At 40.9% G+C, this 19,817-nt stretch overlaps 1 protein-coding gene across 4 annotated transcripts in view; it reads right to left on the bottom strand.

Moving 5' to 3' along the window:
- Window positions 1-3,720: 3,720 nt before the first annotated feature.
- The window catches only part of ADAMTSL1 (ADAMTS like 1), a 507,559-nt gene continuing 491,462 nt past the window's right edge, over window positions 3,721-19,817 (bottom strand). For 2 of the 4 annotated variants that reach the window (XM_087926577.1, XM_087926580.1), the window contains 5 exons: window positions 18,976-19,156; window positions 16,610-16,817; window positions 11,164-11,273; window positions 10,023-10,243; window positions 4,130-8,564 (listed from right to left, as the gene is read on the bottom strand). In XM_087926577.1, coding sequence (XP_087782703.1) covers window positions 8,458-8,564; window positions 10,023-10,243; window positions 11,164-11,273; window positions 16,610-16,817; window positions 18,976-19,156 — 827 coding nt within the window. In that variant the 3' untranslated portion in view covers window positions 4,130-8,457. The other 2 variants (XM_087926578.1, XM_087926579.1) reach the window with 2 other exon arrangements.

Below are 19,817 nucleotides of genomic sequence, written 5' to 3' on the forward strand. Positions count from 1 at the left end.
CAGGAGGCCATGGCAGCCGAAAATGGAGCTTGGGAGCCCATTTTTTCTGGCAGAGCACTATATCTAGCCATACCCAGGGGTGGGATTCTACAGGTTTGCACCTATTCTCTAGGACTGGTTGTTAACATTCTAAGCAGTTCGGAGAACTGGTTGTTAGAAGAAATCACTGGCCTAATCCTGTAAGGAAGGTAGGAAGGAAACATTCTGGTGTTGCTTACAGAAACTGCCTCTCCATTAACCCTTATTACATTCTTGGCAGGACTAGACTTCCTATCTCAGGAACCTCTCTGGAGTTTTTTTCCCCTCCTTTGCTGGTACTTTGCTTGTGTGGAGTGACCATTCAAAGTTACAATGGCACTGAAAAAAGTGACTTATGACCATTTTTCACACTTAGGACTGTTGCAGCATTCCCACAGTCATGAGAGGTTAGGTGAGGAGATGGGTGCCTCGATGTGAATGATATTGAGTTGGCCACACCCAGTTAATAACATGACCACCAAGCCATGCCCACCCAGTCACATGACCACCAAGCCACACTCACCACCTAAGCCACGCCCACAGAACCGGTTGTTAAAAAATTTGAATCCCACCCCTGGCCATACCTAGCCAGGTTCTTCAACATGCCTCGGCTTCCACATCCCTGAACATCTTGATAGTGTGACTCTGAACTTGATTAGTTTAGTTTAGTTTAGTTTATTGTCATTGCAGCTCATACAACAAAATCAAACACCATCTTCAGTGCACATCATGACCATGAAAATAAACACAAACACACATCCTTCACACTCCACACGTTGAATTGAAAACCCCTGACATTACATTAATATTGCACTATACGGTAGAATTCAACAGAGCTACTGCCCTGGAAGCTGTTTTTCAGCCTATTTGTCCTTGTTTTTATTATTCTGTACCGTCTGCCAGATGGTAATAGTTCAAAAAAGGGTGCCCAGGATGAGATGTATCTGAGAATGTTTTGAACTTTCTTAAGGCAGTGGGAGCTATAAAGCTCTTCCAAAGAGGGGAGAGGGCAACCAATGATCTTCTGGGCAATGACATTAACCCTCAGAAGTGCTGTCCTATCTGCCACTATGCAATTGGCAAACGGTACAGAAGTGCAGTAAGTTAAGATACTATGTTGCAGCGGTAGAAGGTCACCAGCAGTTTTTCATTCAGTTGTTGTTTTCTGAGAAGTCTCAGGTAGTATAATCTCTGCTGGGCCCTTTTGAGCAGTGTTGCAATGTGGGCACCCCAGGTCAGGTCCTCTTTTTGGGTAACACCCAGAAACTTAAAACTGACCACTTGCTCCACTTGGTCTCCATTGAAAGCAAGGGCTGGATGTCTTATCTGTTCCTTCTATAGTCCACTATAAGCTTCTTGGTCTTATTGGTGTTGAGGACCAAGTTATGATGCAGGTTTCTTGATGTCTTATCTCAATTGTGGTGCCTAGAACTGTGCACATAATTCTGAATGGAATCTGACCAGAGCAGAGTCCAAGGGAACTATTAACTCTTGTGGTTTGGAGTCAATGTTCCTGTTAATGTAGCCCAAGCTCCATTTACTTTTTCAGCAACTGCATCCCACTGCTGGCTCATGATTCATCCGTAGTCAACACCTAGAATCTCTTTTTATAAACTCTTACCAAGCCAGAAATCTTTCATCCTCTATTTGTGTGTGTGTGTGTGTGTGTGTTTTTGCTAAATGCAGAACTTGGCATTTCAGTTATTAAATATCATTCCTTTCATTTGGATAAAGCCATTAACTAGTAGTCTTTGGGTGCAGTCATGAATTGTGAGTCCATCTAACAGAAGCATCATATTCTTTTATCATTTTATAAAGAACATGTTGAAGGCTTGCCAAAGGTGTATTGCATTCCTTGATCAATTGAGTTAGAACATGAATTTTGTAGCTATTTTTAAACTGAGAGAATTTTGAACCAGGGCCTGTGGAAAACACAGTTTGCTGGTTAAATAGGACGATCATGATTCATCATGACTTCATTACAGTTCACCAGCAGGTTCAGGTTGACAGATTGTTGAGCTACTACTTGTAGGAAAGTTGTAGATCAGAACTTTGCTCAGCTGTTACAGAGGTATGCACCACTTGCAAGATTCATTTTGTAACCCCACCAATCAGGATTCTGAAGCAGGAAGATCTGTTCTGATCTCACCTTTTATAGAAGGGCCAAAGCAGACCCGTGTTGATAATGTGGAGAGTTTCTTATCCTGGTTTGCGAATGCCTGTTGTAAGCAACTGTTTATAAAATTATTCCTGAGATGAAAAACGTTTGGCAAAATTATTGCATCAAGGAATTTCATAATGAGCCAAATTAGGCAACCATCTTCCTTATCTCTAGTCTTGTAGAAGATGTGGAATGTACTTTTCAGAAGACCGTGTAGTTTGTTACTAAATTCAGAAGGCCATATAGTTTGTTTCTAAATCTGAGGCTAGATGCAAATGATGAACTTACTCTGACTGTGAAATTCCCCAAATTCTAGTATGTCTCTCAATTAAACACCTGATATTTGTTGTACCCATGGCAAGTCCAGAGAGTTTTGTGCAAGAGAAAAAGGAAGTGTGGCTTGCAGAGACTGTAACACTGTAAGCAGGGCTAGATCTGGCTCATACTTGGATGGGAGACCATCATTCTCGGGCCTGTAGACTAGACCTGGAAGTTGGAAAAACATTCTGTAAGAAATCAGAGACAAACCACTTCCTAATTCCGGCCAAGAAAACTACACCAAGGGAGTCTTTACTTTTATTGGCTCTTTAGAGTGCAGGAAGTGTTTAGCCAGTTTCAGGAAATGTTCTAGCTTATATATGTTGTGCGTTTTTCTTTTAAAATTAAAATACAACCAGGTCTGAACCTCACAGGACAAAGCCATACCATTCATTTCCACAGCAGTAATTATTGAAGAATAGTCTGCCATGAACTCTGAAGGTACTTTATATGGCAGTTATCCCACCTCTTTTAAATCCAGTTCAACCAGAGTAGGGGCTAGAAGGAAGCTCCTAATGACCCACCATTAAGGGTTGGATGTGTCCATTGAGCCAACTTTCTGCCACAGTGCGAACAAAAACACATTTGGTGTTTTCTAATCACAAGCAGATGGGTCAGTGCACAATTCTAAAACCTAATGAAGTATTTGAGTCATCTGAATTCATTCTGATATTCCGAGATCCCAAGGCCTTAAGACTTATATGCTTATATTTTGCCTGGGGTCTACAAATAACTAGCTATATTAATCCCTAAATGTCCTTGACAATCAAAGCCTCTGATATTTCTAAAGATCAGGAAGTGTCGAATACAATTTTGGCGATTTGCAGGATATGCCTGGCCTTTAAAAGCAAACATTGACAGATTCCATACAGTAATGACACAGGTACCCGATTATTTAAGATGAGAAAGTTTTTGTACGTTCTACTTTTGTATCACGCTGATTTGTTCATTGAAACTCAGCTACACTTTCCTGCATCCTGAAATGTTTCATTTCAATCAAATGAGAAGCAGCACTTGTTGTAGAAAATGTGGGTTCTTGTAATCTAATGTGTAAAGAAATGTAATATGTGAGGCTGAATACTTTCTTGCTTATACCATGTGACATTTAAAACAGCTACTTCCTTGTGCTGGAAGCAGGAATGGAAACTACAAGCCTGTTAAACTTTGATGTTTTAAAAACTTAAAAGTACTTTATTTTACTAATAGTAACCATATATTTTAGCCCTTCTAGATCTCTGTTGTTTTGTTTTTCAGCAATTGTTTTGTTTTTCAGCTTGATAAGGCCACAAACAACAATAACAATGGGGAGATGGAAAGGCCCTTTAGAAACGAAGATCTTCCTGGTACCCCTTTTAATGGCTTTCCAAAATTGGAGATTCCCCAACTCAGAAAAGGACATTGGCAAACATTGCGGGGGAGAGATGGGAGATATTTCTAGTGTTCAGATCATCATTATTATTTTTTTCTGTTTCTGGCTTTAGGATGGGAATGGTTATGTTTCCTAGAATGTTCGCTCCATGTCCTCAGAGATTTAGTGTTTTTTTTTTCAAACAGAAGACAAAGGGGAATTCTGAATACTTGTAATTCCCAAGATTCCAGAGGAAATGATAAAGAACCAGTCTGACAAGAAAGTAAATAAATAAGATGCATGATTTGTACAAAAAAAATTATATAAACAAGTTTTGTTTTTGTTTTTTTTAAAAAGCGGGGGAGCTGCCTCCTGTAGTATTTGTCAACTTAACAAGAGATTTACATGGATGCTGCCAAGTCACAATTCATGAAACATTTGCAGTTACATTCATAGGCCGCAAGCCTTAACACAGTTACAGACATGCCTTGTTGTTCGTGGGATACAACTCAGGGGATCCCGGCTGGGGTTTGCAAATGGGACAGAGCAACTAGCCAACTCCTGGGGAGTGGGTGGCTGGGGGAAGGCAACCCAGAGTTGGATAGAGCTCAACTGAAATCGGAACTAGATTATCCGCCTGGGCTTCAGGTCTCTGGGTTGCAAGAGTATTAAATGGCACTGACAACACAAAGATGCATACTTTGAAATAAACAGGGAAGCCATCTTCTTCGGGAGCCTCATTTACATCTATATTAGGGCACGCTCATACACACACACCCCAACTCCCCAAAACACTGCACCCATTTGAATGCTGTCTCCTGGATTCATTTCACAGGGAGTTTCCAAAAGGCCACCATCCGAAAGAGTTTAGCGATGGACGCCTGATGCTCTAATGAAAATCGATTTATTTTTCTATGGAGAAAAAAACAGCTACCACATCACTGCTAAGGAAAAGGGATCTTTTGTTTGTAGAATATAACTTTCCTCTCCATGCCGCTGCGCTCCCACCCCCACCCCCCGTTGTGGTTTTCTCTGTATGAAATGAATGTAGTCAAAGTTAAATACAACAATAAGGACAGACAATACAAATGTCACCGGTATTACAAAAACATTGCAGATGTATTACAGAAGAATCTCTTCTCTTCCCCCACCCCACCCAATAGTTTCATCTGGACAAAATAATGTACAATTATTCATATTGCACTTTTTATACAAGAAATTCTAATAAATATACACACGATACATTTACATAATGTAGAAAGACATTCTCTCTCTGTCTCTCTCTCTCTCTCTCTTTTAAATAAATGTTGCATTGATTCATAGCAACACAGTAACCTAGAGACCCATCTGAAAAGAGAGCAAACTCTCTGCCAGATACATTTTGGAAAGCCCAAAACAGAAGGCAATTTAAATCTGGCGGACCTGACATTGACCTCATCAGAGAACTTCCAGGCTCGTTTTAAAATATACAGGTAATAAAAAGCTGCAACCTATCAATGCTACCTTCAGCACACATTTTACGGTTAAATACAAGCCAAGAATCCTCCGTAAAGACACCCAAGCCGCAGGTCTGGCCTTTTATAGGGCTTGTGCTCAACCGAACTCCCCAGAACTGAACAGTCCACCTACCCTCCCTGAAGATGTTTGGGGTACAAAAATCATCATTTCTTTTTAATGATACCATAATCCCCTGCAGGGTGGAGTCAGGGCAATTGAATGGAGCAGAGTGTTTACTGGCCAGATGCCCTTCCTGTCACCAATGCGGAATTCTATTCGGCAGATATATTCTCATTGTGCCCAGAGAGAGAAATATCTGCCTCTACTTAGGATCGAACTCACAGCCTCCTGATTGTGAGGCGAGAGCTCCACCTCGAGGCCATCACATCACTCATTTGAGGTACAAAAATGTGCCCCAACAAATCGTGATCTTGTTTGAAGGCCCTTCCTTCTCTGCAAATACAAAACACCAATTGATTTACAGGTGCTCAATCCTTCATTGTGCTAAAGCCTAGCTTTGGATAGTTACTAGAGATGTACAGTCACTGTACCTTGGAGAAAACAGTGCTGGGTAAAAACCAACACACCTGCCAAATGTTGTGTCAGAGTCAGCCCCCAAAGCAAGACAAACCAACCACACACTTCTCTTATCATTACTGGGTCAGAGTTGGTGGGAAACTGTTCATTCATTTGCTCCGCTTTTGGTCAAAGCTCTAAAAGGTGTGAAGGACACTGTAGACCTGATGCAGACTGCTTTTCCTTCTCCTTTAATAGCAGACAGGAAGTATAATATGTAACCTGTTTGAATTGTGTCATGGGGCAACCCATGTTTCACCCCAGGGCTGTGTGCTTCCAAAATGACCGCTTATTCTTCATTAAAACAGCCCATCATTTTGTGAATCCTGTCGCATTAAGGAATTGACTTGCATTGCAATTCTAAAGGTAGACACAATGGTTTGTTTTTAAGACTCATGGAGTATCTGGGAAAAAAAGATGAACTGCTTTAATGAACAGCAGAGGTCTGGAGCCTGTGTGAGCTCTGAGCCTCATTTCTTAAAGGCGCTCAGCTCCCTTTGACAATACCCAGAAAGCAAACAGCAATGGAGTTATTCCTAAGTGAAGGAGGCTAAATGAAGGGGCATTATAAGATGGCTGCAACAGCCCGTCAATCAGAGCTTCTATTCTCCCACAGAAGTGTGTTTCAGAGCTGCTGTGTTTTAGCTCCAAGCAGTTCAGCAGTTTGTGAATTTCATCCTGCTTAATAAAAAAGAAAACACCCTTAAAAAAATGAAATGGGAAGCACTTATAATGATCGTCTTTCTCTGAGTCATCCACATCAAATAAGAAAACAGTTCAGTTAGTATATTTCATCAGGCCTGAGAGGATGTTTGTAATTTACCTCAGCATTTGTTCCACATAGTGGGCATTCACAGGGGCAAAGATTAATAGGATTATTCTGCAAACCAATTTAAACATGATCTAATCTCATGGAACCTCTCATTTCAATGTAGAAAATCTATACGCAGTTGGATGGATTATGTTGTACTTCCGTAGTGGAGAATGGGTGAGGCTGAACAGGTGTTGCCAACCTCTTTTTTTTAAAAAAAAATTTTTTTGGACAAATGAGTTCACTTATTCCTCTTAGGGTTTGCCTCATACTTTCTCTTTTATTATTGCAAAATAGGTGCAGAGTTTTTTACACTCACTCTGAACCATATGGACTACATAATCTTCTATCCCAATTTCTTCTTATTCTTTTAGGCTTTTTTTTATTAGTTTCCAACTTCATTTCTACTAACAAAAGCCAATAGAAACATGCGATGGAAACCTCTTGAGTATTTCCCTCCGTTTTCATCAGATTCAATATTTATCAAGAGCAATCAGGATGAAACTGCATCCAATATATTTAGTTAGGCATTTTGTTTTTAAAATGAAATAAACTAAAAAGAACTCCAAGCTTTCAGTAAGCGAAGAAGAGACTGGCATCTGGATTGCAAGCAACCAAAACCAATGGTGAGAATTAATCTTTGGTGCACCTTTCTTCCTAATCCGTATGGCATTGCTTCCCCTGCATTTCAGCCACATTATTAGAAAATGCAGTTTAATCTACTGTAGCATTCTGAGAGTCAAACTGTACCACCTGAGGATCACAAAAGCAGAATACCCCACATTGTAGCATTAAAAAAGACATGCGGCTATGATAAACTCATTATGGATACAAACAAGCCATCACCTCCTCAAACGTACAAACAACCTCTTGGGAAGTACTGAGTTAGACATTGAGGACTTTTACTTACTTCCCCTTATTTCTAATTACATTTCCTCCAACTTAGTGGCCTCTGGATGTGTTGGCATGGGCAATCCCCATCACTATGGCCAATTTCTAGCCCTCCCCCCCCCCAAAAAAATGCCAGCTGTTCTCACTGGTAAGCCTCTGTGGCAAAATGCCAAGAAGTCCCGAGTATAACACTGCACGCTACCAGTTTCTCAGGTGGATGATGGTAGTGAGCGCACCATAGTAAATCCCTATTTGGGAAGAAGATTCACTGTAAGCGTGCCAGAATCAGTTCCAACGTTTGCAAGGTGGCAATCGTCCATTTTAATCTCTGCTTTCTGTATCTGTCAAGCCCCATTTCGATTTACGTAGTAGTAATCCAGTCGGGCGTTTGGTCTCCAGTTGCTTCCACATCATTTCTTCAGTCCGTCAAGGGCCCCCAGTGATGTCTTCTGGACGGTTCCATTTCCAACATGCTTTCTCTCTCTCTCTCTCTCTCTCTCTCTCTCTCCCTTTCTCAGCCTCCACCCTCATCTGAACTGTGACTCGCTGCATGTGTTTCCCATCATGAGGAGAGAAACCTTGTCAAGGTCTTTTGTTTTTTTGTTTTTTAGAAAGAACAAATGACTCTGTTAAAAGAGATTTCTTAACAAGAAAAAAAAAAAAAGGAGAGGGGGGAGAGAAAGGAAAAATAAATAAATAAGTGGCAGGCGAGGCAACCGCGTTTCCAATTTTCCTTCTCTCAAAGCAGCCCTTCTCCGGAGCAGAGCAGAGCAAGGCCATCGGTTGCTAAAATTCACTTTCTCTTTCTTTCTTTCTTTCTTTCTTTCGCTGCTGCCTTCATGCTTTTCCACACGTCCCACAGCAGCGTGACTTGAACTGTGCCAGTTGGCAGAGCTTTAACTGCTTCACCTTCTCACAATACCTGGTGGTATCTCTGCACTCAACTAGGAAAAAGGGGATGAGAATAGTAAAAAAAAAAAAAAAAAAAAAGAGGGGGGGATGACAAATCTCATCTTGGATCTTGCTGGCTCTTTAGAACATCTGTAGTTACTCAGATGAAAGAGGAGCCTGAACTTATGACATTCCCACCTCCAGAGGAAAAAGCAAACAGGGGAAAAAATGTAAACATGTACAAAAAGTCCAATAAAATGCCAAGGTGTCTCGCCCTGATGACCTGGGATTGCCAGTTCCAGCTGAAACCAGTCCTATCAATCTTCCCCTCCTAGTAAATGTTTGAAGAGCCAAGGCTAATTAACTAACAAAATTAGTAGGTATGCATTGAATTCGTAACAAAAAAAGAAGTAAAATAAGTAAAATTATTTGAACCCTATCTGCTATATACCAAGCATTTTCTCTTGCGTACATGAATCATTTTGGAAAAAAGAAACACACAAGGACCAAAACGTTCGCTTCCCTCTTTCTTTCCAGCAGGATGGAGGTGGGATAAGTGGAAGGGGTAGAGGGAAGAAGGAAGGGGGCAAATTGCTAGAACCAGCTCACTGTGGCCGCCTCTCCACGGCCAAGTCACTGCAGTCAACTCACCATGGCCAACTCACTGCGGGACGTTGCAAGTGGTGGTCACGTGACATTGTGCTTCTTGACCATGGGTGGAACTGATTTTAAGTTGGGCACAGTCATGTGATGTTTTACTTAATAACCGGAATAGAATTACTTAACAGAATTACTTAAGCGGTTCACCCATGGTCATTAAGAATGATGTCACGTGACCACAACTTGCGACAACCTGCTGGCTTCCCCATTGACTTGGCTTGTCAGAAGCTGGCTTTGAAGTCTGCAGATGGCAATTGTGTGATTGTGTTGCCAAAAGTTAAGTACTGTTAAGTCAGGGGTGTCAAACTCAAGGCCCGCGGGCCTGGAAATATCAAAGGACTGGCCCACAGCAACTCTGGCAGCCAAAACAGGACATGTGTGAGCCCCCTTGTGCCTTGTTTTCACCCTCCAGGGCCTCCAACAGCACTCTACCAGCCAAAAATGGGCTGAAAAACATGCTGGAAACGGGCTGGAAAATGAACCAGAAATGGGCCACGTGGCCCATTTTTGGCCGGCAGAGTGTTGCGGGAGGCCATGGAGGGCAAAAACAAGGTGCAGGTGGGCCGCACGCAGACTGCCCATGCCCCGTTTTGGCCGACAGGATGCTGCAGGAAGCATCCATCCCGCCCCACTCCACAGGAGAACTACAATGCTGATCCAGTCCTCGAAGAAATCCAGTTTGACACCCCTGTGTTAAGTAGTTAAGTGATGGAGTCTCTGGTCCCAATTTTGCTTGTTATGAGAGGACCGCCTATACTTGTAGGGAGGAATGTGTGAATAGCCCCTAAGAACATGCATATTCAGGCTGCTGCATTGCCTATTGACTAGGGTGTGAAATAGTAGAAACGTACTATTTTCGCATGGAGTGATGTTACACCTCTGCCAATTAGCTGGTCTTGGTCTCCAGGCGCATAAGTGATCTTGCACAGGCTGGTTCGTATGAACACGTACACATTCTACTCTTCTAGATTGGAAGCCGTAATTCCCACAGGTAGCAGTGCACAACGTCCACAGACTGACTCTCCAGTGTACGCCACAGGCATCTGTCCAGCAATTCTGAGTGTTTAAAGGCCTTTGATGGAAAAAAAAAATACATAAAATGGGGGAAAAATCATTAATATTTGCACATATCCTTCAGGTCAGAGGTGTCGATTTCATTGAGGGCCACATCAGGGTTGTGTTTGACATCAGGGGCTGGCGTGGGCGTGACCAGCTTCAACGTCACTTGTGTTGCGATGGCCTCCTGCAGCCCTCTGCCAGTGAAAAGGGAGCTCAGGGGAGAGGCCGTTGAAGGAGGCCGTTGTGGTCGAAAATGGAGCTCCCTTTTCGCTGGCAGCTCAGGGGAGAGGCCATTGCAGGAAGCTGTTGTGGCCAAAAATGGAGCTCGGGGGGGGCTGCACATGGCCCTCCCGAGCGCCTTTTCTGCTGGCAGAGGAACCATGGCCTGGTCCTTTGCTGTTTCCAGGGTGGCGCCATGGGCCAGATGTAAGCACCCCACAGGCTGGGGCCAGCCTGTGGGCCTTGAGTTTGACACTCCTGCTTTAGGGAAACAGATTCAAGGAGTTGTTTCAGAGGTGTTTGGAACTTGAAAATAATCACGAACAAAAATGGCTTACAAAAGAACATAGAGACAGGCCTATGAAGTTGTATAACATGTTATGATGTTGCTACTCATGAGACCAAGCCTCAGAATTAAAATGGCTTTCTCCTCTGGAGCTTCAGCCCTATGCCTGCTCTCCGTACACAGGTAAGTGCAAATAGACTCAAACATTGGGAAGAAGATAGAAAAGGCCCATGGTTATGATGCAGAAGAAAAAAAACTATAGCAAAGAAGAAGCATGAAATTCCCACTAAGTCATTCAACCAAGGAGGGCACTGGAGACTTTTTATGTGAGACAAAAGCATTCGTTGATATCAGCAGTTATAATGTATTATTGTGTGAGAACCAGAACACAGAGCTTCTGGTATTTTCAAGGTGTCAGCGGGACCTACCTTGGGAGGGAACTGCACTGGTCCGAAGGCACGGAGACTCCATCCCTGGTCTGGCAAAAAACCTGCCTGTGCTGGAGTGCCAGATGAGAGCCAACACAAGGCCCATTACACTGTTAACAAAAAAAAACCAACCCCAAAACACAAGACACTGGTTAGAATAGATGTGAAACTGTTTACTTGCTGCCTGAAGTGGTAAGAGAGACTTTCAAATTTGTGATCAACCACAAGAGTTGGCTGGTGGACTAAGCTACAATTCTAATATTTTGAATAGACACAAATAGGAAACTTTCAGAAAAGTTGAATCTCCCCAAGAAAAGCTAGCAGTGCTGTGTAGCTTTCTCACTGATTCAGCCAGTTAACCCCTTTTATAATTATTTGGTATTTAAAAAAATAATGTCATCAATTTCACCGTATGAATAAACAAAATGTTATTCTATCACTGATTCTCGTTTTCTCATTCCCCTTTTTCAGGGGTGGGATTCTACTAGCTCGCACCTATTCGCTAGAACCGGTTGTTAACATTCTAAGCAGTTCGGAGAACCGGTTGTTAGAAGAAATTACTGGCCTAATCCTGTAAGGAAGGCAGGAAGGAAACATTCTGGTGTTGCTTACAGAAACTGCCTCTCCATTAACCCTTATTACATTCTTGGCAGGACTAGACTTCCTGTCTCAGGAACGTCTCTGGAGTTTTTTTCCCCTCCTTTGCTGGTACTTTGCTTGTGTGGAGTGACCATTCAAAGTTGCAATGGCACTGAAAAAAGTGACTTATGACCATTTTTCACACTTCCGACTGTTGCAGCATCCCCACAGTCATGAGAGGCCAGGCGAGGAGATGCATGCCTCGATGTGAGGGATATTGAGTTGGCCACACCCAGCCAATAACATGACCACAAGCCACGCCCACCACCTAAGCCACACCCACAGAACCGGTTGTTAAAATTTTTCAATCCCACCCCTGCCCTTTTTGACTTGCAGTGTAAATTTTATTCTGGAAAGGGTCTCTGTGTTTTGTCTGCTGTTGTAAATATTTTATAACAAATATTTACAACAAATATTTATCACGCTTGATAGGCAACCAGCATTACAGAATTAGGAAAGGCATGTTATGAATAATTGCAAAGGAAGCGCTAGAAATTTAACCAGTGTGGCTCATAAATGTACACAAACTTTTTTTTACACGATAGTGGAAACAAACATTTGTTTATGATTTACATTTTATCCCGCTTCCCCTCTTTACACTGTAACACTTTATGAGTGCTTAGAGCATCCATTAATCCTTAAAAGTCCCACCAAAAGTCCCAGAGGAATGTTTCTGGAGAGTTACAAGGAATGGATCAATAAACTATGCTTAGCAAAAATTTATCTAGAGATATCTAAGGAATACCGCCTTCAACAGGAAAGGATAGAGTAAGTTTAGTGTTGAATATAGATCTGCCTCAAAACCTCGCCAAACAAAACCCAAACCACTGGGTAGAATATGATTGGGTTGTAATTTCCAATTATCGTGTTCTTCTCCAAGAACTCCATCCTTCCTGGTTAGAGCCTGTCTTTAAGTTGTCGAATTTGATTATTGGAATTTCCTCTGGGTGTCTAAAAAGATTAATTATTGGGTATGCAAGGTAATGGTGGTATTTGAGTACTAGTCAAAGCAATGTGACCAGCATTTGGGCTGTAGCATAGAGTGGTGAGATCTGCAGGTAAAGACAGGGCTTATTTCAAGCCTTATTCTGCTGGGAGGATAGGTAAGAAAGAGCACTATATATATATTTTTTAAACATCTGATTTTTTTAAAAAGCTCAAATACATTTGGAGACTCCGATATCAGAATGGAATCAACAGTACACTATTTGCAGTCTCATGGAATGGTGACCTGTGAGACTGGAAGATCTGGAAAAAAAAAATCTCATGATCCTGGCTTATCCAGGGATCATAGGATTGTAACATTGATATCACAACATTGGTATCAAAGCACAAACATTGCTCATCGTGTCATTTTCCCTAATGAAAACTGATTGAGCTACTACTCTCAAAAAGCTACTCAGGAAGCTCAGACAGTCCAAGGAGCCACTGATACAGTTCTACAAAGGAATTATTGATTCTTTTCATTGGTACCTATATAACTGTCTGGTTTGGCATGGCAACCAAACAAGACAGACACAGACTTCAACAGATAGTTAGGAGTGCAGAAAAAAATAATTGCAACCAGCCTGCCTTCCATTAAAGACCTGTATACTGCATGAGGCAGAAAGAGGGCTTTGAAAATATCTAGACTCCTCATAACCTGGACATAAACTGTTTCAATTTCGACCCTCAAGATGATGATATACAGCATTGCACGTCAGAATAACTAGACACAAGGACAGTTCCCCACCCCCCATGCCATCACTCTGCTAAAAAACTGATTCCCACAACATTGCCATACTAAGGCTGTAGTACTATTCTTCTTCTAATCTTTCCTATTACCTATCTCCTTATCTTCTTATGACGTTGTTGCTTGTATCTTGCGATGTATATTGTTTGATTGACGGTAGTATCCTAGTATGATTTATGTTGACTGCTTATTTAGTGTCCTATGACTAAGTGTTGTATCTTATGATATATGATGAATGTATTTTTATGACTATGATCATGATTTATTACTTGTTGCTTATATGTTCATTGAGTGCGTATGCACCTGAGACAAATTCCTTGTGTATCCAATCACACTTGGCCAATAAAGAATTCTATTCTATTCTATTCTATTCTATTCTATTCTATTCTATTCTATTCTATTCTATTCTATTCTATTCTATTCTATTCTATTCTATTCTATTCTACTCTACTCTACTCTACTCTATTTTAATAACATGTCATAAAACAAATAGTAGAAGGAAATTGAGAATTATCGTCTTCCAGCACCATGGTCCCTCCACCAAGGTCTGAGAGAAAAGCCACATTTTAAAGTTGGCATGCCCAAACATGATGATTGTTTGTGAAAAAGGCTAGGCTTCCAAGGGGTCTTCAAGAGCAGGCTATATAAAGTGCATTTCAATAATCCAGTAAGATTCGCCACCAGTTTGGTTGCCTTTTGCTCATAAAATCCACGGATGGGCACAAAGTATTTTGAGCTAGTTCTACAGAGAGGCATTTTCAACCAGCCACAGCTACTCGGAGCTCAGGAGAGTCAAAAGGCATAGCAGTCCCAAATACAGAAGACCAGAAAGCTTAACTCCTAATATTGATCTCAAGCCCAATCCATCTGAAAGTCTTGTGTTGCATGCCAATTGAGAGTGTCTACTTAGCACAATTCTTTTTTTTCCTGCGATGGCTCTGGAACCCCAAGCACACAATGCCCTTGGAAGCTTTAAGGTGTATCCTACCTTCTAAGTACAATTTTTTTGAAACACGGAGAAGAAAGTAAGGCCAACAAATTGGATGGACAGAATGGAAAAAAAGGAATTATGCTGTTATCCTCTTTGATTTTCATGAAGGAAAACCATGGTTAGACTTATTAATGTTAATGTAACCAAGGTTATTTCCCAACAAGGGTCTGCACATATTGCAAAAAAGATCTGACTCCCTCATTTCAGAGTGCAAGTTAAAAATATATTAGATTTCAAAACTGTGATGTCAAAAGTTCAACTATAAACATGAGCAAAGGTTCTTTTTCCTTGATAAATAATTGCATGAAATCCCCTCTCTGCGGTCATTACAAGAGACATATCAACACTAGATTATAGGAGACAGGAATAATAGAAAGGCTTATTTTCAAAGGGTCAAAAGAATATGCTTCTTTTTCCTTTGCATTTTGGAAAAGGTTAATAATTGAGCTTGGCCAATAGGAATCTGATTTCCTTTGGGATGAACTCTGTGATAGAATAACAAAATTCCATTTATATATAGACCATAATCTGTTCTTAACTGTAATTGCAATAATCAATTTGTGGAGCTGACTCAAAATGGTGTTGTATATGTTTCCACAGTGCTTTAATAAAATTTCCCCTCCTTTTCCTGGCTGGAGAAATATTACATTAGAAAGCCAAAAGATCAACTGAAGTTGATGAATTCATACAGCTTTTGATAATGAGCCTGGATATGACATCATGGCATGATATAAACTAAGAGTCATCTTCCTGAGGAACCTGGAAGACTGCATGCATTTAAAAAAACACCCTTACCTAAAATTCCCAAATGAGAAAAAAAAAATCCCCAGGAAATATCCTTAATAATGAAGGTGACACGCCTGTTCTAGAAATTCTTCTAATTGAAAAATGACACATTTAGTTCTGCTTGAAGCCAGTGCATACTTTGCGATTATTCTTCAACTCGTCTATGAGCCAACCTGTATTCTTGAGCTTTGAAGGTAGGCTCAACTTCACCCACTCATAACTACCTTAGTCTTGTCCTTCCTTTTGACCTATTCATTCTTCCTTCATACTTATTCCTGAGGTCAATCCTCGTTCATGGATTGAAAGTAAGCTGAGCTAAACTTCTTGGATGAGGAGTGAAAAGTCTTCAAAGAAAAACTAGAAAGTCCAGTTGCCTCTTTAAAAGGCACCTCTGGAACCCGTAAAATTTCTTTCTTATTCTATTCTAAATGTGGAACCTTAATTTTTTTCAATGGTGAAAAAGAAAAGACAAGAAAAACTAAATGCACAGGTACATTATAGGTGGTACCTCTCTCAATAGTAGTAACTGTGAGAGAGATCTTGGAGTCCTAGTAGATAATCACTTAAATATGAGCCAGTAGTGTGCTCCAGCTGCCTGAAAACCCAACACAGTTCTAGGTTGCATAAACAGAGGGATAGAATCAAGATCACATGAAGTGTTAATACCACTTTATAATGCCCTGGTAAGGCCACATTTGGAATGCTGCATCCAGTTTTGGTCACCACGATGTAAAAGAGATGTTGAGGCTCTAGAAAGAGTGCAGAGAAGAACAACAAAGATGGAGGCTAAAACATATAAGGAACGATGGCAGGAGCTACTATGTCTAGTTTGATGTAAAGAAGGACTAGGAGTAACATGATAGCAGTGTTCCAATATCTCTAAGGCTGCCCCAAAGAAGAGGGAGTCAAGCTATTCTTCAAGGCAGCTGAGGGCAGGACAAGAAGCAATGAGTGGAAAGTGATCAAGGAGAGAAGCAACCTAGAACCAAGAAGAAATTTCATGACAGTGAGAACAATTAATCAGTGGAACCTCTTGCACAGAAATTGTGAATGCTCCAACATTGGAAGTTTTTAAGAAGAGATTGGACAACAAATAGTATAGGATTTCCTTCCTGAGCAGGGGATTTGACTAGAAGACCTCTAAGATCCCTTCCAACTCTGTAATTCTGTTCTGTTCTGCTCCGTTCCTTTTTCCTTTCCTTTTTCCTTTCCTTTCCTTTCCTTTCCTTTCCTTTAATTAAACTGATATCTTTGCCTTCTCAGAATCACAATGATTAGTGTGAGCCAAATTTACTTACCTGTCCCCAGGCCGTAGTTGTCCACTCCACACATAGCTGTCTGTTGCAACTCTGAGTATCTACTGGGCGCTTGGCCAGTTGAGCACAAATATCACCGGACACAGGTACAGAAATGCCAGCAGCAGTCAGTTTTTGACAAGTCACCCGTCGGGACTGGATGCCCCCACCACAGCTCTGGGTACACTGAGACCACGAGGTCACCATCCATCTAATGCACAGACATAAGGGAGAAGAATTTTCAGTGAAATTACTTGGAAAGAACTGTAGGTACATATTACAAAACTTTCAGTTTCATTTCTTCCGAGAAAACGCTCTTTTATCTATTTGACTAAACCTAATGATTTCTTACTGTTGGCCTCCAAAATTGGAAAAAGAACAATATTTCCTTGCAATGAAGAACAAAGAGGGTAACAAAATGGCAGAAACGGATGCAAACTCAAACCGCTCACACAAATGAGAAATGATGGGTACATTTGGGATAACTGAATGATAAATAGTGTGACATAAGAAATAAGAGGCGAAGATTAATTGTAAGAGACCTTAAGAAAGTGATTTGTAAATGTGTAAAGTATATAAGAATATAAGATAGAACCAATTATTGATAAAGATAATAGTTATTGATAGATGTATATTAAATATATCAAGACTTATAAGATAATATGTAAACATGTCAAAATGCTGTTGAAAATGTGATTATGATTTGAATTGTATTGGTGGAAAACACAATAAAAATCTATTTAAAAATGATAGTGTGTGCATGCAGGGATATTCGTGTGTGTGTGTGTGTGTTTCTGCACATGTGTTTTATATTTGCCTTCAAATCAGCCTGGTCTCTTGGTGGCTTGCTGGACAAAGCCCTGTAGTTTTCTTAGCGAGACTTTAGAAGTGACTGGCCATTGCTATCTTCGCAGGGCTGGGAGAGAGTGATTGGCTCAAGGTTACGCAGCTGGCTCTGAGCCCATGATAGAACTAGAACTCACAGTCTCCAGGTTTCTAACCTTGTACTTTAATTACCACCAGTATACCAAACTGGTTCTCTTTAACAGAATATTGCATGTGTACATTCAGTATGTACTGCAGTGCAGAGGTAGGCCTCGACTTATGACCATAACTGGGACCAAAATCTCCTTGCTAAACAAGGCAGTTGTTAAGTGAGTTTTGCCCCATTTCACCCTCTTTTTTTCTCCACAGGGGTTAAGTGAACCATTGTAGCTGTTAAATTAGTAACATGATTGTTAAGTGAATCTGGCTTCCCCGTCGCTTGTCTGAAGGTCGCAAAAGGTGATCACATAAGTCTGAAACACTGTAACTGTCATGGCCGGTTGGCAAGTGACCAAATTCTGATCATGTGACCATCGGGATGCGGCAACAGTCGTGTGAAAAATGGTCATAAGTCATTATTTTTCAGTGCTGCTGTAATTTTAAGCAGGTCTCTGTATGATTGGTTTTAAGTCGAGGACTACCTGCATGTGTGTGTGTGTGTGTGTGTGTGTGTGTGTGTGTATGCGTAATGAGGAAATGCAGCAGTTAAAAAAATTGTCAAGGAGCAACCATTTTCCTCTTTATTTTATCTGACAATAATTTTTTCAGGCATTCCGATTCTCATTTGGTCAAGACATACAATAAAATGTGGTTGGAATATAATGGTAGTGTTGTGATACTGGTGACTGGGCTATACCGTTTAATAAAAAGGCTAGTTCAGATTGTGTTCTGCCACGTTAGCCTCGTATTTCCATCATTTGCAAAGGAAATGCAAGAAGGAGGAAGCTTTCCCCACCTTATTATGGAAATTGTATCCTAGTCATGTAAACATTAGGAAGATTTATGTAGTTGCCTGTCAAGATCAGGGATGGGATTCTACCGGTATGGACCAGTTTAAGTGAACCGGTAGTTCTGGTGAGCATTTGGTCCCGCCCACCTGCCCTTGCTCTTTCCTGTGCTTTATTTCCTGATATTTTTTTTAGCACAGCTGATGTACCGCAGAGCGGTTTGCTGTGCCTCAGCTGTTTTAGTCCTAGGGGCTGCAGTAGGAGGTAAGAAATTGAGTTGAAAATGGGCTTTTTAAAATGTAAAGCACGTGCGTGAAACGTGCGCTCACCAAAACAGTTGTTACGCTGGTTGAATTGCACCACTGGTCAAGATGCATAGTACCTTACCCCTTTCCTTCATGAAAGATGACAGAGATATCGTGCTCTGTTCTGCAAAGAGACTCTTAATCCCTGGCTGCCAGTCATTTTAAACTGATAAAGCAACTTCGGTTGTTTTCAGTGCTTAAGCAAGTAATGATTCCATAATAAAGGTTAGTAATCATTGCTTCATTGCGAAGTTTTTGACACACATTTGAATATTTCAACGGAAGGCCAAACCTTGAAGGGCAATCTCTCCTATTGCACGCCACAGGTTGCAGATTTGGCTTGGGTTTTCCCACACAATGCGACACGTTGACCTGGGTTCCATCCAGTAAGCATTTCAGCTGATGATACTGTAGACCCTTATTGCCACAAGAGGCTGAACAGGATGACATCTTATCCACTGACCACCAGTAATCTGAAATCGCAACAGTTCAAGTGTGTTAAAAAGTGTAGCCTAGTCTATGGAAAGAATGATAAGAATGTGCAGGAGTTCAAGAAGCCATACATAGCACTGGGCATTATACAACTGCGTGTATAATAAAGTTTTAACCAAGCTATGCTAGAAAATATGGAGAGCAACAAGTGGCTAGTAGACTGAAAGAGATAAACCCACATATCAATAGCAAAGAAAGGAGATTTAAAAGATTGTGCAAATGATCACACGATATAATTTCATATATAAGTAAAATAATCTTTTAAAATTCTCCAAGGTTGGAGCCCGTCATGGAAAGGGAAGTGACAGGAGTCCAAACTGGTTTTAGAAAAAACAAGAAATAAATAACATTTAGCCTCCCAAAAGGGCCTAGAAACCTTGTCAATTGGCCTGGAGACCCAATGGGGACGTGTCATTCTGGAGGTGATTAATGGACTCAGATAAGAGCCTGCCTCCTTCCCCTGTGCATCTTGTTCTATTCCTTCCCATCCTGACAATTTTAAATCAATTTTAATATGAATTCTTTTTAATGTTTAACTTATTGTTTTTGTGATTTGTAAGACCCCTCTCTAGAGGGGTGGCATGTAAGTTAAGTAAATAAAGAAAATTTTGTTGGTCGGATACAGTATGCTGGATCATTAAG

This window comes from Pseudonaja textilis, chromosome 2, assembly GCF_049901715.1.
Source record: "Pseudonaja textilis isolate UNSWEBS1 chromosome 2, rPseTex1.2, whole genome shotgun sequence".
Lineage (NCBI taxonomy): Eukaryota > Metazoa > Chordata > Lepidosauria > Squamata > Elapidae > Pseudonaja > Pseudonaja textilis.